General features: G+C 33.6%; 2 protein-coding genes across 3 annotated transcripts; both read right to left on the bottom strand.

Moving 5' to 3' along the window:
- Positions 1-3070: 3070 nt before the first annotated feature.
- LOC110624485 (protein NEDD1) lies at positions 3071-11786 on the bottom strand. The gene is made up of 10 exons (XM_021769663.2): positions 11360-11786; positions 10944-11056; positions 7994-8254; positions 7790-7894; positions 7138-7203; positions 6748-6969; positions 5192-5764; positions 4081-4686; positions 3632-3808; positions 3071-3554 (listed from the first exon to the last, which is right to left on the bottom strand). Exons 1-10 carry the CDS (start codon positions 11517-11519, stop codon positions 3447-3449), a joined length of 2391 nt encoding a protein of 796 aa, XP_021625355.1. The 5' UTR covers positions 11520-11786; the 3' UTR covers positions 3071-3446.
- Positions 11787-12337: 551 nt separating this feature from the next.
- Positions 12338-16085, bottom strand: LOC110624486 (serine/threonine-protein phosphatase PP1 isozyme 4). 2 transcript variants are annotated; one of them, XM_021769665.2, is made up of 4 exons: positions 15612-16085; positions 14419-14978; positions 14041-14270; positions 12338-12648 (listed from the first exon to the last, which is right to left on the bottom strand). In XM_021769665.2, exons 1-3 carry the CDS (start codon positions 15811-15813, stop codon positions 14082-14084), a joined length of 951 nt encoding a protein of 316 aa, XP_021625357.1. In that variant the 5' UTR covers positions 15814-16085; the 3' UTR covers positions 12338-12648; positions 14041-14081. The 2 variants fall into 2 exon arrangements, with proteins under 2 accessions (XP_021625357.1, XP_021625356.1); XM_021769664.2 differs by having other exon boundaries at positions 14046-14270; positions 15612-16084.
- Positions 16086-17753: the final 1668 nt, after the last annotated feature.

Raw genomic sequence — 17753 nt, 5'->3', positions numbered from 1 at the left:
TATTCTAAAATATCAGATATTAAATTAAGTCTCAAATACCATATCAAAGTTCTAAAATTATTAATAAAATTACTTATAATTTTTAATGTCTCACACATTAATAAATTAGACTTATAATTTTTAAAGGCTCACACATTAACAAATAGAGATCAGCGCTTGTACTCCCATTATTGATCACAAACACATATAGTATGAGTTACATACTACAATATCATTTCTATTTATAATGGAGTGTATGTCTCTATTTGAGCATATTTAATATTCAATTTTGAGTTATTCAAGTTACTCGTATTAAAATAAAACTCAATTTTACTGTCAAGACAGATAATATGAATTATTTACATAAAATCATTATAAAATATAATAATCTCCCACTATTATTCTCAATATCTTTAAAATAACATCTCGTATGATCAGTTTTTAAACTCTTAATTTTATCCACAAATAAAATAAAACTTATAATTGTCTTATTTTTTTTATCTCACTAAATAATAAAATCAATTATATGTGATGAAATATTTATTATTTGTCTGACATATTTTTCATAATTATATCACAAATATAAAATAGTATACATAAATTGCACGATGCAATTAATAATTTAAATGCATTAACTTATTATCTTATTATCTACACTAACTTATACAAAACATCTTTTGTACTCCTTTTCGTTACAAAACCTAAAGTAATTTTTTATGTATAAAAAATTTTCATTTTGTGTGTATCTAATCCCTGAAATAATAAACTATAACTTCTTACTTTTCTAGAAAATATATCGAATTAGATTTACACTCGTCTAAATCTCCTCTTCTTTATGTATTCCTATAATTTTTCACTTACAAACTATTTTTTTATAATATCATGAATAATCTAATAAATATATAAAATGTCTTTATGTCCAATTCATGACATATAGTGTGCTCATCTAGAGTCAGATTGATTTACTATACTCATAGCATAGAACATATCAATTTTATCACACTCTATAGCATACATCATGCTCTTGGCTTTACTCTTATATGGAACGTAACGTATTTATTTGAAATCTCTTTTTTTTAGTCTTAAGATATAATTTACACCTTAAAATTTTCTTTTGGAAAAATAAGTATTAAAGGTTTAAAATCTTGCATATTCAACCATTGCAGCAATCATTGTAGCACTTCCATTACATATTGCTCTTGAAATGAGATAATAGTTTTCTTAACGATTAAACCTTGACTCTAAGATTATATGCAACTTTCTCGTCCTCTCATCTCTAAAATTGATAATCAAACTTTAATGGTTGTAATAAATTAGTATGTCATACAATCCGATGGTGAGATATCTTGAACTATACAATTGTGTAATATTCAATAGAGCCAAGTGTCTCTCTACGGCGTCATCATTACCGTCATCCACAGGTAATCTGCGGAGTTTATATACTCTTGATCTTCGACTTAATATTGCTAATATATTACCTGCTGCAGTATCGAAATTAGAATGCTCGAGTCATCTGTTATTAGATAAGGAATTATTATAGGGGAGTTTAGATTGGATAAATTAAGAGAGTTGGAGACTTTGAAGTGGGTATATGCAGAGCTTCTTATTAAAACGGATGCAATACTGAATTTGACTAATCTCCGAAATTTAGCAGTAGTTTTCAGGACAATAGAGGAAGTTGAGGTGGTTCTCAGATCTCCCATTTTTAGATTAGGCCGTCTCGTTCCTTGAAAATGGTGATGGAAAGTTGGCTTCCATTTCCTAATTTGGAACCATTTTCTAGTCTTCATTGTCATCTTCTTATAAAACTGGAATTACGTGGAGTCATACCAGAAGATCCACATTCCCTGCATCACAACCTGAAACACTTACCAGCAAGCCTTGCCAAGTTAACTTTGATGGAGTCTTATTTGAAGCGAGATCCGATGGGTATTTTAGAGAAGCTGCCTAGTCTGAGAATTTTGTTGTTGCGTTTTAATGCATACGAGGGGTCGAAAATGGTATGTTCTGCTAATGGGTTTCCTCAACTTGAGACTCTTACTCTTGAAAGTTTGGATACACTTGAAGAATGGGAAATCGAAGGTGCAATGCCATGTCTCAAGACTTTAGGATTAGTGTTTCTGGAAAAGCTGAAGATGATTACTGAAGGATTGAAATCAGTGGCCACCATTCAAGAACTGAAGATCGATGTGAATACAGCAGTTAAAACGAGGATTAAAGTCATAGGAGGAGCCGAAGGAGAGGATTTTGACAAGTGCGCCACATACCATCCATCTCATATACTGAGTGGTGAAGTCCTTCAAAACATTATTCTGTCATCATTAATCTTTTTCTCACTTTTATTTCTCCATGAATAACACAGTGATGTATAACAAATGTTTGAATGTATTTTCAGTGCTGTGTGTAAAATACTTTGTGGTTATGATTGATATATCAAATCTAATGTATACTCATATGATACCAAGTATAGATTTCTGGATTTCTGTATAGTCTTATGCGATTGGCAATGGCATGCAATACACAAGTTCATAATTCATATATGTGCTTCATGTTTTTGATGACCCCCTATGATTGTGATCACCAATTATGGACAGCAATTGGCGATGCCCATCAGACAGCTCTTGTTAATTTTCGCAACAAAGTGGTTCTTCTTTAACAGGATGAAACTAGACTTGTTCATTATTTAACTAAACCAACATTTGAATTTCCTGTGGCAGATGCAGAGTTCATATTTCTAAAGACATGTATCTTGCAGATCAAGGCTTCTATTGTTCTCTGTAGCAGATGCAAAGTTCGTGTACACATGGTCACGGGGGCTAAGTTTCAGTCTTTTGCATGGTTTTCATGTAGCTTTCCACTTGGATTATCCGTACCTTCGTCCTGTTTCCCTGAACATATGAACTTCACGTGCACAGCACAGCACTTTTTATAGAAGGCTAATGCAAAATTAGAAACTATGGAACAATTTCATAGAAGATTGAACCCATATGGGATAAAGCAACCCGTGTCGTTCATGAATCCATACATTCATCTTTATGTCACCAATTTCCCAAGCCTGAAAGATTAGCATTCCATGAAACTCGAGTCTCTAAATTTTCAAGCCAGTTACTTGCATTTCACAATGCTCCAAAATCACAATCCAACCATTTAACACAACAGTGCTACTCAGCTAAACAACCAAGATAAATCCCAAAATCGAACAAGATAATAAAATTAACCTAGCAATTCATCTTAAACCGAATGAATTACAAGCTTTCATTTCATATGAGACAAGGCATCTATTTACACGATCAAGGAATAAGAATCCTAAATCTAATGTCCTTTTTCTCCCCCTTCTGAACTTTCAGCACAATTGCTGAGAGAAGCATTCCTACTTGCCTGAAGTACAGGAAGGCACCTACAAAGTGCAAAGCCATGCAAATGAACAGATTCCAGAATCCATTAGCGATCACAAATAACTTCATTTCTCAAAGTAATTGGCGAAGCTCCTGGTTTTCTTTCCGAAGCGACTTGATTTCCTTCATCAGCTCTGCCTGATTTTCCAGAATTGAGCTCATAACACTAGAAAATTCCATCTGTTCAATGAATCCAAAATTTCAGGCTGCAAATAAACAAGAAAAAGGTGAATCAAGTCCAATAGTTACGTACACACCTCCTGCATATGGAATTGTCTTAGAATTTCAATGTGAAGGTTCCTCATGTCTTCATGGATGGATTTCTGGAAAGAATCAAGAGTTTCTTCAAGAGTACGTTGAAAAAGCTGGAGCGTGAAGGAATTTCCCTGCTGTGAATCAAGCTGAAGGGCTTTATTTGGTTGTGAGATTCCTCCCTAACACCAGAAAGCAAACTAGTTAGCCATGATAAAGTGATGAGCTTGTACAACATAAATCTTCATCATTTCATCACATGCATGACATTGCAATTTTGTATTCTAAGCAACCACCAATAATTAGCCTGTGCTGCATAAGGTGAGATCCAAGTATGGCATGTGCTTTCAACTCAATGCACAGCATTGAAGGCATCTATAATGGTGAAGCATAACACATTGAACTTTTCTCCCAAAAACGCTACAACTCTTTTGAACCAATATAGTGTGCATACATTTACTGCTGGAAGAATCCCTTGTTCTGTCACAGCCGATGTGTCAGACCTTGATAACAAGCTACTCAAAAGCTCTTCCCTGGTTTCAGCACCTGTTTTCTTAATTTTAGGAGAACCCACTGAAATTGAATTCCCATCACTTAAGGAAGAAGCTGTGCTTATTCTCTCAGCATAAGTTGAAAATCTACGAGGAAGAGTCAAAGAGCCTGATCCTGGAACATCAAGGTTGGTTTGTCCAATGATGCTTTTTGTACTCAGAGATTGAGTTATGGAACTAGAGGAAATGAGTTCTGAAAATCCTGATGAACTTTCCTGAGTTGAAGAAACATCTCTTGGGCGCAGATTTGAAAAACTTGTGTTTGAATTTGTCAAAGAGTTAATAATTGTCTGACTCGTTGAAGCCGAAGAAGGAAGATCATGCAAGACCCCAGAAGTCAACATCCCAAAACGAGAAGGCAAATTGAGTGGCTGTCGTAAGTGGGTAAGTTTGTCAGATAGTTTCTCTCCACCCCAAGCTTCTGGAGGAGTGATGGAGGAATCCTCACTTTTTGAAGATGGAGCAGGAGTAGATCCCCCCAATAGTGAAAAAGAAGATCTGGTCTCCTCCTGCACAAAATGGACAAAACAAATGGAATATCACAGGTGTGAAGAGAGTATCATATAACATGTTCACTAGGGAAATCAAATTCAGTTCAAAATTATACAGGAAACCCAAGAAACGGCAAAGAAAAAACAATAAATATTTGAGGACATTTATTTTAGTTAATTAGATAAAAAGAAATAGGATCATGAGCCATCTTCAATAGTAAAAGGAGTGTCACAAAATCTCAGAACTTTATAGGATAAGAGTTCAGGAAACATCATGCAGTTGAGGAAAAATTGAGCAAAAGCTTTTCTGAATAATTTCAAGGTAGCTCCAAATGTTCAGAGGAAGAAAAAAGTTGATTAATTCTTCAAGCGCAGCATGAAAATTATACCACAATAAAGTGAACTACAATCGCATGATCATTAAAGAAAATATACTTCAGTAAATATTTCCTCTAATTCATTCCCAATTTTTGATAAATTCAAATATTGCAGATATCATAGAATTAAACAATTGATGTCAGACCTGTTTGGAAGTTGAACTGGCTTTCCAATCGAATATCGGATGATCATTTGTCCCATCCTCTGGAAAAGGAAATCTTCTACCAGCTGAAGGAAACAACAAAGATGAGGACTTCTTATCAATTGATATATTATCTTGTTTCATTGCTGCGTGATCATCCCAGAGCTTAGAAAGTGAAGGTGTGATAGGCTGGACATCAACAAGAGGGGAAAACACTTCCATGTCATCCTTAAAATTATAACTTGTACGAGGAGCATGTAATCTTGAAAGCTTTCCGCTTGGCCACAGATGGCTTCGATGTGGTGTTTCCTCTGCAAAAGAAGGCATACTCAATGCAGTTTCACTACTAGTTGATGGAAGAGATGATGCTTCCACAGAAAGACCAGAACGACCAAGATTACGAGAACTCGACACTGCTGTAGATAGTGAAACACTTGATGATGTTACAGAGGGAAGAGGATCAGGCATAAGAACGGAATCTTCAACAGCACCTCCCAGAAGAGCTGTCTCAGCAGTGCAGGTGCTCTCATTTACAACAACTGGTTTTGATCTTTGCCAGCACAAACTTGTAACAGCCTGATGATACCAATTAGCTTAGTGCCAGGTAAAATTAGAAGAATCAAGGTTTTTAAAATATGTGGTTTAATTTAATGGGTTATGAGATGGGGAATACTACTTAGTCAAGTAAACTCTTCATGATTATTTATTCAAGTCAAAACTCTTGGATGGTGCAGTGATGTACCAAGGCTGTATTTCGGAAGCAAGACAGTGAATGCATATCAGTGATATCCCAATAGGGATCCTCATTATTAACCTAATTGGTGAATTCAAAGCAGTAACTAAAGCCTGCTAACACATTGTTCCATTAATTACTCTTTTGAGCTCCTTCTAAAAAGTGGCCATCAACTAAGCCACACTGATGGCAAAGAGGATAGCCATACATAGGTCATCACAATGATCAGCTTAATGATCAAACTTAGTACTCAGGTATATACAAATAAGAATACTGTGCAGTCACATGTATAATTCTTATAATACATACAAATAATAATACAATAGCATCCCTTTCACTTATTTTTGCAGCAGAGTTCAAACGATGTGTTTTTTCTTATTGATCATTGTGTTAAGTATGCAATTTAACCCTCGAAAAGCAGAAAGCTAGTAAAAAAGTCAATGCCAATGGTTCTCATTCATTTATTTATAAGCTCCAGATATAACCAGGTTCCATCTTATTAACAAGTAAGGGGTTTTTACTCTCAAAAAGATCCCAAAACCTAGATTTACATACCATAAACCATCCTTGTAACAAGTGGCAGTTGTAGTATAACATTTCAACAGGTCCACAATCAACCAAATAAAAGTCAAATTGCAGATGCACATTGATAAAAAAATTATTAATTTCACAAAGGTAAGAAAATTGAATTCAAACAGATAACAATAACCAATATTTAATGAGCACAAATAACCAGTTGTCAAACTAAAGAAATGTAGTCAGTATGAAAATCAGTGAGGCCATAAAGTCCTAGTCAGCAAAAAGCAATGGAAAGAACAAAATCCACCTCTGAACTGCCATAAGCACGAAGAACAGTAAAAGGCTGTGGTTTTCCACGAACATCATAGAACACCACTCGACCACTGCTAGTTCCAGCAGCCAGAATCCAGCCATCCTCTCTGAATGCCAATGAAGAGAAAGGTGCCTCGTAAGATATGCAAGATGATGGTCTCCTAGACCCAGAATCATAAGTGTATAATTTTTTATCCAGTCCAACACTAGCTATTAGCTGCATGGGGAAAATGTTAAAAACAGCAATAAATTAGCTGTCTACCACAACTTACATCCTCAAATAAGCCTCCTTATTCTAAAGCAGATAAGTTAGTGTCTCTTTTTTTTTCATATGATCAAATGGGGAAGAAGGGAAGAAAGTAAGTGAACAAAATAAACATGAGACCTTATCATTTGATGGTGAGAAGCCAATACCAGCAGTTGGAGCAGAATGTTGCTTCAACCAAGAAATCTATTGAGAAAAAGAGAGAGTAAAAAAATGCTATTACTATGTGTCTGAAAGATATTAGCAGAAAAAATGAACATGGGACTGCAGAGGCGGAGAAATTTTAATATAAAAGTGGTGAAACAAAAACTTAGACAAATTGTAATGTTCATTATACGCCAAAATTGGAAACCACAATTACTTAAGAACTTGAAAAATGAGAAGGTCAATCCATAATACTTAACTAAAAAAAACCTGAACTTTTCATGCTAATTTATATGAAACATCAAGAATTTCTGTAAAAAAATGTGAGAAGTAGAGCCAAATAAAGGGAGATATTCTTTTGTTTTTCTGATGTCCTTATACGGTATACATTCAAGTTCAGCATCCCTGATTCACACTCATCATATCCCTAATTCATTTCTAATTATTCAGCTTTGCAACAGTAAAAGCAACACAAAATTCAATTAACTTTCCAATGGAATGCTCAAAATGTATACCCAATGATAAATATAGGTTTAACATAATGAAATATGAAAGTCCCACTCATGCATCAAACTTATTCAGCCATATTTGAGACTTATATACATGTATAGCATTTAAGTATAAAAACCTTTGGGCTGCGACCAGTTGTATCCCACAAATGTACTGAGCCATCATCCCCTGCGGTCACCAAAAGGTGGCGGCTAATACGGGAATAGTCTAGCACCCGCAGTACCTGGTCTTAAATCCATCAGATGAACAATTAGCTTGGCATCCAGAAACTCTAACCAACAATACAAGAATGGCAGTATGGAAATGCAAGAAAATTAACAACCTGTTCATGAGGATCCTTGAGTTCTGTCGCCCTTGCACCAGATGCAAGATTGTGAAGGATAAGATCCCCACTTAGACTGATTGAAGCCAAATGCTCGTCTTTGCAATTGTATAAAGCACCAGTTATTGTACTGGTGTGACCCCTCAACCATTTAATACAGCGCTTCCTTTGTAGATCCCAGATTCTTACTACTTGACCACTTCCCCCAGAGCACATGTATCTGGATCCCTTGTTACTAAAGCTAATAGCCAATATAGATTCCTGAAAATTAGAAATCCAGAAAAACTTAATGCATTTGATGAAGAAACCCCGCTCTACTGACAGCATGAAACAAGAGAGACGGCATGGAAAACTAGTGAACACTGTTCGCAAAAATGACAACTTCACCATGGATGATGTGCTCTAGAACAAGGACTAGATTGGATCAAGGAAATACCAGCAGATTTGAATTAGATAAGAAGCAGATGAGATAAGGACGGGAATCACATAATTGTATCTCCTGTTTTAAAGTTTATGATTTAGTTATTTTTTTTAGGCTAGTTTTCAATTCCCAAAATTGTAGGAGGGATACCTCCATATTCCTTGTTTTAAGGTGATTGTTACACCAAGTTGTATTTAAGCCAGCTAAGTTAATAATAAGAGGGCATCCACAGTTTGATTCAATTTTTGAATGCTTCAACACTTAAGAGGCTGAGGTCTCAGGTTCCCTTAATGAACCTGGCTAGTCAACACTTGAGTTCTGTCGCCCTTGCACCAGATGCAAGATTGTGAAGGATAAGATCCCCACTTAGACTGATTGAAGCCAAATGCTCGTCTTTGCAATTGTATAAAGCACCAGTTATTGTACTGGTGTGACCCCTCAACCATTTAATACAGCGCTTCCTTTGTAGATCCCAGATTCTTACTACTTGACCACTTCCCCCAGAGCACATGTATCTGGATCCCTTGTTACTAAAGCTAATAGCCAATATAGATTCCTGAAAATTAGAAATCCAGAAAAACTTAATGCATTTGATGAAGAAACCCCGCTCTACTGACAGCATGAAACAAGAGTGACGGCATGGAAAACTAGTGAACACTGTTCGCAAAAATGACAACTTCACCATGGATGATGTGCTCTAGAACAAGGACTAGATTGGATCAAGGAAATACCAGCAGATTTGAATTAGATAAGAAGCAGATGAGATAAGGACGGGAATCACATAATTGTATCTCCTGTTTTAAAGTTTATGATTTAGTTATTTTTTTTAGGCTAGTTTTCAATTCCCAAAATTGTAGGAGGGATACCTCCATATTCCTTGTTTTAAGGTGATTGTTACACCAAGTTGTATTTAAGCCAGCTAAGTTAATAATAAGAGGGCATCCACAGTTTGATTCAATTTTTGAATGCTTCAACACTTAAGAGGCTGAGGTCTCAGGTTCCCTTAATGAACCTGGCTAGTCAACACTTGAGTTCTGTCGCCCTTGCACCAGATGCAAGATTGTGAAGGATAAGATCCCCACTTAGACTGATTGAAGCCAAATGCTCGTCTTTGCAATTGTATAAAGCACCAGTTATTGTACTGGTGTGACCCCTCAACCATTTAATACAGCGCTTCCTTTGTAGATCCCAGATTCTTACTACTTGACCACTTCCCCCAGAGGACATGTATCTGGATCCCTTGTTACTAAAGCTAATAGCCAATATAGATTCCTGAAAATTAGAAATCCAGAAAAACTTAATGCATTTGATGCAGAAACCCCGCTCTACTGACAGCATGAAACAAGAGTGACGGCATGGAAAACTAGTGAACACTGTTCGCAAAAATGACAACTTCACCATGGATGATGTGCTCTAGAACAAGGTTGTTAGGACTTAGGACAAGCAGATCCTGATCCACTAATCTATCCACACGATTCAAACCTGGAAAATCTAGAGGACAGACACCAGACTAGATTGGATCAAGGAAATACCAGCAGATCTGAATTAGATAAGAAGCAGATGAGATAAGGATGGGAATCACATAATTGTATCTCATGTTTTAAAGTTTATGATTTAGTTATTTTTTTTCTGCTAGTTTTCAATTCCCAAAATTGTAGGAGGGATACCTCCATATTCCTTGTTTTAAGGTGATTGTTACACCAAGTTGTATTTAAGCCAGCTAAGTTAATAATAAGAGGGCATCCACAGTTTGATTCAATTTTTGAATGCTTCAACACTTAAGAGGCTGAGGTCTCAGGTTCCCTTAATGAACCTGGTTAGTAATCATAGGTCGTAAAAAGAAGATATCTTCCCCTCAAACACTCATCCACAAACCCTGACCATGTCAAATGTTTAAATGCAAAAAGAGCAGCATTAAACACAGAAAGCATTCATGGGGGATTGTGTTTAGTGCATGCAAGATATCATCAATTTTAGACAAGTATTTGATTGATCTAAGCATATCCTGTTCCTTTTTCAATTACCAAACAAGTCTAATTGCTGATAGTTGAAGCACACAGCAGAAATCTTACATCATGAATTGCTCTTTTGTTCATTCTTCAGTTACTTCTGAAAGAACAAAACTAAGTTCTGGCTTACAATTTCATTCTTAAGGGTCTAAGGATTTCCATTTGATACTCATAAAGCTTCTCACACATAACTTAAGACATGAAATTCATATAAAAACATCAAATTCACATAAAACACTATTTTGTGAGGCGACTCACTCATGCTTGTTATATAAAAAATTGAAAAAAAAAAAGAAAACTGTTGTCTAACGGGAAACCAACTGCATATATTGAGAGGATCTCCTTCTCCTTCAACTCATACATTAGTACTCAACACAATATGTGGTTGTTTGTAAAGAATTCTGAGTCACAAACAAAATTCTTTATCACCATTTCCTCCATAAACATTTGAAGATTTATGTAATTCTGAACTTAATCTATTTCTAAAACCAATGACATGATAGAATTTACATAGAATTACCTCAATGTTGTCTCCACTATCTGTCCCAGCAACTGGAATAGTTCCCATGCTCTGCCCATTTTTCCTCCAGAGGGAGATCTTCTTATCTTCTCCAGCACTAGCCACAACCAAATCTGCAGAAGGTGAAACCCCAATTGAAATCAATCTCTCGCATGTATATATATCCAAATCCCCGTCCATCTAAAAGCCTGACTCAGTTTCGCATAGCAGAATTTAAAGACAAACAGAAGTTCAAATTTTCCTTTGTTCATTTTCCTTCACTTTCTCACCAATCAAACAAGCTCTAAAAATTCATAAAACAAGAAAATGCAGATTCAGCTAGTAAACAAGCTAGACCATTCATCAAACCAAGTAAACAAGACATCAAAACCATAAAGCTAATACATTTCAACCAAAATATAGAGCAAGGGACTCACTAGTGTGGTTCCACTTGACTGAGTTGACCAGGCACCCCGGAGACGGAGTATAGCTCAAGATGCAGGGATCTCCCGGTTCCCCCGAAACATCAAAAAGTTTAATAGTGTCGCCTCCGCTCGCCGCCAGTAGCCCCATTGATGGATCCGCCAAATTCATCATTTAGAATACCCCGTATCCAAATTTCATTTCCCAAGAAAAATCGAGCACCTACACTCGAATTTGACGGAAAATTAGATTTTTAGCGATTGCAACTAACAATGACAGTGAATTTTACAAGGCAGGTTCCTGCTTTTGAATCTTAGTATTTGATTTAACAAAACAAAATGATAAACCCTATCCGAGATTGAGAGAATGGGAAACTGGGGTGGTGTTAAAATTTGAATGAGTAGAGCAGTGGAACCGCGGAGGTGGGGGAGTGTTAAAGGAGGCGCCTTCGGTTGCTTTAATTATTTTTCTGTAATAAAGTTATCTTTTTTAGAAAATTATGAAAATGTTTTTTTAAAAAAATATTTATATATTTACTTATTTTAAAAATATAATCCTAAATTTATTTTTTAAAAATAATATGTTAGTCATTTTAAAATTAAAAAATATATATTTTAAAAATACAGCCATGTAAATCAATTGCATAAAAATTTGAATTCTTTTTAAATTAAAAAGAAATTACTTTTAATTTCAAATAAGCAAATTAATAAAAAAAGATTAATTAAATTATTACAAAAAATTTTACTCTAAATAGAGATTCAAAGAAATACATTAAAGTAAATTAACTCAAAAACTTTAAACTTATAAAACATTTAAATATTCAATTTATTTTGGCATTGGGTTAGGATGTTTACTTCCGAGTTTGAGCTAAACAAGGTGGCACATTAAATTGGTAAAAAAACCATCGCTAAAATGAAAAAAATAAAATTAACCATGTTTGTAATATGCCCAAATGAAAATGCAAACACGTTAATTAGGAAAACTAAAATCTATTTTGGGTGGTAAATGTAAGAGCAATTTCATTGCCAATACCCAAAAACCACAAATTTGAATTTCCAGGACAAATTTATATACAGATGGACCACCAGGAATATGAAAGAAACTTAAAGGACCAAAAAGAAATTCCAAAAAAGAAGTCGCTTCTTATGAATCATGGCCTTTTGGTAAGCCACAAAAGCATCAGCCTCCAAACTCCAAAAGATTCCACCCCCAACTACAGTGCATTAAGCATAAAGAAGACCCTTTCAACTCTCACAGTTTAGAAATATCAACGGCTGGCAATCTTCAGTGTCAGCCAATTTCCCTGCAAATAAAATGACAGCCAGCATAAGGATGCTTTTATCAATTTACATGCCACTGAAATTAAGACAATTCAATTTCAATTCATATTAGCAGAACAAACCATAATGTCTAAAAAAAACATATTGGAGAAGTTTATACATATTGCACATCACAGTCCAGACACAAAGAGAAGAGATGAAGATGACAATAGCAACTAAGCGCTAATCCCAAACCAAAGGAAAAGAAAGATAGATGAGGAATTCAAAATAAATAAAAGAAAGTGACAAAAACAATTATTTTGAGCTTGCAAGGAAGGAAGCTGAAACTGAAGATTGCCAGCTTTTGAGATGCTTACACATGGAAGTTGAACAAGTCCAAAGACCAAATCAGCAAAGTCGTAGTCAATGCAAAAAATCCGAACATATGAATCAATCCTTATCCTTAGTCCAGACCCAGGTCTTTGGACGTATGACTTTGAAAGTAGGAAAAATTACTACTTAGTTACTATGTTATGGAAAACTCATTAGTTGGCCTCTTAATTTTAAAAAATACATCTACTAGTTAGTCTCTCCATTAATTTTAACTATTAAGTAGGCTTTTTAAATGCCAGGAATGTTTTCATGTATTTTCCAAAATAAATGAACCAACTAATGAGTTTTCCAATAACATAAGGACTAAATAGTAAATTTCCCTTGAAAGTATTACCATAACTACCTGTAACAGAATACTGCATGCATGACGATGAATAACAATACTGAATCAGAAATTCCAACTTTCAAGTATGCTCCTCTTCAAAAATCATTAGAAGTTCAGTACACTATGGGGGCTGGATGCTTTCTACTGAAGAGCCTACAAAACTAATATTTCAAGTGGATAAACTCTCTTTAAGGCATTTTATCTAAGAATCAAACATACCTCATGACAATAAATAGGTCCAGAGATGCTGCAACATAAAATTTAAGTTAAATGCATAAGTCCAAATATAGCCAAATGCAAATTCAAAGTTTGTTAGACCAAGTGTAATCATTATTAGAAGCGACAAAGATTGATACTTGAACTCAATCAAGAGCAAAGGGAAAAGAAAAAAAAAACAAAATACATAAGAGTAAGTCATGAGAAGCATGTTCTTCAAGTGGTACTCAAGAGAGAAATAAATATAATAATAAAAGAAAACTTTAGTCCTACGTCCTCAAGCATACAAAATAGATTCTTGATTATGGTTCACTTCATTAATGCATCAATATAACTAAAAAAATTAATGAAAAAACAAACAAAAGAGTCAAGAAGATGTTACAAAGATGAAGCCCGAAATAAACACAAAAAATATAAACAAAATCATTGGTAGCATAGCAACTTAACCATTATCATATTCCCAACCATGCTAAAACTGTAAAACAAAAAGCAAATTATCTACCTGACCTTAAAAGAGACTATGGATAAAAGATGTTGCAGCTGTCACATTTTATTTGGCATCATATATTTAGCTTTTTTCTCAGCAGGCTTCAAAATTTGAAAGGAGCACATCAGATTTTCATCTACAGTCATCATAGCACCAGCATTATCGAATTCACCACAATAGTTGGGCGCTGAAAAAATAGTGACGAGCTGCCTTTCTGCAAAGAATTCATACCCATCCTCCACAACCTATAACCCCATCCAAGCAACATCCCCCCAGGGCAGGAGAAAAGAACAGAAAAAAAAAAAAAAAGAAGGCTAAATCAACATCCAGAAAGGGAAGAATTGCATTAGGACATTAAAAAAGGAGTTAAGAACTTAAGCTAAAGTAAATAACCTGATGTGCACGACAGACAAGGTCTAAATCATGCTTTGTCAGGAATTCTGACACCTTATCAGGACCAAAGGTATATGAAACTCCTCTGTCATTCATCCCCCATCCCTTAACATCTCTACCAGGATCTGACCAGAGCAAATCACATAGTAAACCAGTATCTGGAACTGCAGTTGGTCGAGGTAAATTTCTAATTTGATCCAAGTTTGTCAAATCAGGGGAAAGCCCCCCATGCATACACAATATTTTGTCATCTACAAGAGCCGCTACAGGAAGGCAGTTGAAGCAGTCAGTAAAGGATTTCCAAAGCCTCACATTAAACCGCCGCTTGCATTCATCATAAAATCCATATATCCGATTTATTGATGCACATTCATGGTTTCCTCTCAAAAGAAAAAAGTTCTCTGGATATTTAATCTTGTAGGCAAGCAAAAGGCAAATTGTTTCTAAACTCTGCCTGCCACGATCAACATAATCACCTAAAAACAAATAATTAGCTTCAGGAGGAAAACCTCCATACTCAAAAAGCCTTAGTAAATCACTATATTGCCCATGAATGTCACCTGAAATATAAAGAAGAATCGTTAGAAGGTCAGGAAGAACAAAATAAAGGCCATTATTACAATGAATTCCAATACATAATCACATCATGTGTCTTCCACCAAGTTAATCTAAAGCATATACATGTCTTTGATTATTTAGAAATATATATTTATTGAATAAATTCCTCAAATGCTTTTGGTGAGACTTGAGCAAGTGCAAGAATCATATTACCTTCTCAAAACTCAAGACAAGAAACAAAGATTTTTGCTGGTATATGTTCGGCGGTTTCATGTCAAACAATGTAATATCAAAACTCACAAGGCACTTAATCCCCTAATACAATTTTTCTTTTTCCAATTTACATGAACTAAAAGTTGATTTTTCCTCACCTAGTTTGTGAGCAATGTAACAGTATATCAAACCATAGACTAAAAAAGCATATTCCTAACATAGAGTACATTCTACTGAAATGTACCATACCAAGTAAAGAACTTTGTAACGAAAAAAGCAGACCACGTAAATAGTGATGAACACCTCTCAGCAATTCATGTTGCAGAAAGAACCCCTCAACATAATCTCACGAAACCCTCAAAAACCCAGACCAAAAACAACATATAGATAAGAAAGTCTGTATCTTTATGTATAGAACATACCACAAATCTTAATGGGAGCTTCCAGCTCAAGCAAATTAGGCTGTTGCATGAAGATATCTCGAGAAGCTACACAGAGCTGCTTGATCTCAGCCTCCGAGAGCTGCACCTGTTTACCTGGCCTCGCTGATCGGACCTCCGTTAGCCGTTTGATGATATCATCCAGTATGGCAGGGTCCATCGACGCCTGCCCTTGTGTTGCCATCGGTTCTTCTAGTACTCCTCCTCTTCCTTCTCCCTCCTTAGCCCCTGATTTCTCCCCAAAAAAAACCCTAGAAATCAGAATGGCTAAAGAGTTTTTGACGATTTTTTGGTCTTCTAGTCGTCGTTGGTTGTTTCGTGCCTTCTAGTGTGCTGTGCGTGTTCAAAAAAACACTCGCTTGGTGGGGTAGAAGTAGAACAAAAAGATATTTTCTCGGGAAAAAGAGTGGGAAAGAAAGAGAAGGAAAATAATAAAAAACTAAAATTTTGTTTATACGAGAGAAAAGAAAAGCGTAGAAAACAAAAAATTACAAGAAGGGAATACCTCCATTCGTTAAAATCAAAACCACTAATTGAATTAAATTAATTTTAAAATTTAATTTAATTTTTTATTTAATTTAGTTTAATTTAATTTTTAATTTTAAAAATTTTAATTATTTTATTTTAATTTAATTTTAATAAAAAAATTAAAAAATAAACTGAATTGATGAATAATAATATATTATTATTAATAATATAAAAAAATTAAATTATATTAAAATTAAAATATTTTAATTAAATTTTAAAAAATTAAAAATAAAGTATAAAAAAAATTATTAAAAATCGAAACTGATAAAACTGAATCGAATCAGATCGGTTCGATTTGATTTGATTTCTGATAAAAATCAGTTCGGTTTGATTTTTATAAATATTAAAATTTTAATTTTTAATTTATTCGATTTGGTTCGATTTTAAATCAAACCGATCAAATGCTCAGCCCTAAAGATTAGGGGTCAGCGCTATTCGGTTCAAATCAAAAAAACCGACAGAATCAAATTAATTTTAAATTTTGGTTCGGTTTTTTATTCAATTTGATTTGATTCAATTTTTAATTTTAGAAATTTTAGTTATTTCGGTGCAGTTCGGTTTTGATAAAAAAAATCAAAAAAATTATATCGAATCGATTAGTAATAATAATATATTACTTTTAATAATATAGAGAAATTAAATTATATTAAAATTAAAATATTTTAGTTAAATTTTAAAAAATTAAAAATAGTGTTGAAAAAATAAAAAAAAATTATTAAAAATCAAAATAAATCAAACCGAACCGAATCGAATTGAATCAGATTGATTCGGTTTAATTTCTAATTAAAATCAATTCGATTTTATTATTATATATACTAAAATTTTAATTTTCAATCTATTTAATTTGGTTCAATTTTAAATCGAACCCACCAGATACGGCTGCAATTTCCATGCGGCATGGGCAGCCTGTAATATCTTTCTGTAAAGTTCACTACTTAGTCTTAGTAAAATTATTTATTTTTTAATTTTTAAATATATTAAATAGTTTCTATTTTTTAAATTATTAGTTATTTACTTAAAATATTAATTATTTAACCTTTACTTAATTTATATAATTTTAAAATAAATTTTTATAATTAAATGATTATTAATTAATGGATTAATAGGATCTTTTTGCCTCAATTTTATGATATCACAAGGACTTTAAATTTTTCTTTATAAGTCCCTTAAAATGTTGCATATGGACTATTTAATTAAAAAATTTTAAATTTTCATTTAAAAATTTATTTATTTAATTAATTATTTTTTTAATTTTTTAAAAAATCAAAATCCTTTCTTTCTTTTTTTATCGTAACAAAAATAATTGTTAAATTATTTTTAAGAAAATAAACTTAGTTTAAAATATTATATAAAATACTATGAGACATATTAAATAGTGAAATTAATGTGTAATCTAATTATTCTATTAAAATATTCAATACTTACACTAAATTTTTTTATTAGACCAAAATTTACGATCATTTATAATTTATTTAAATTTTAGAGAAAAAAAATAATATTCACGATAATATTTGTATCAAAATTCAATATTTATTTCAAATCCAAAAAAGACTTTATAAGAGTTAAGGGTTATGCAAGTTGAATGGAATGATAGAC

This window comes from Manihot esculenta, chromosome 10 (genome assembly GCF_001659605.2).
Source record: "Manihot esculenta cultivar AM560-2 chromosome 10, M.esculenta_v8, whole genome shotgun sequence".
Taxonomy (NCBI): Eukaryota; Viridiplantae; Streptophyta; class Magnoliopsida; order Malpighiales; family Euphorbiaceae; genus Manihot; species Manihot esculenta.
The sequence above is the reverse complement of the archived record's forward strand: the minus strand, read 5'-3'. Positions and strand labels throughout refer to the sequence as shown.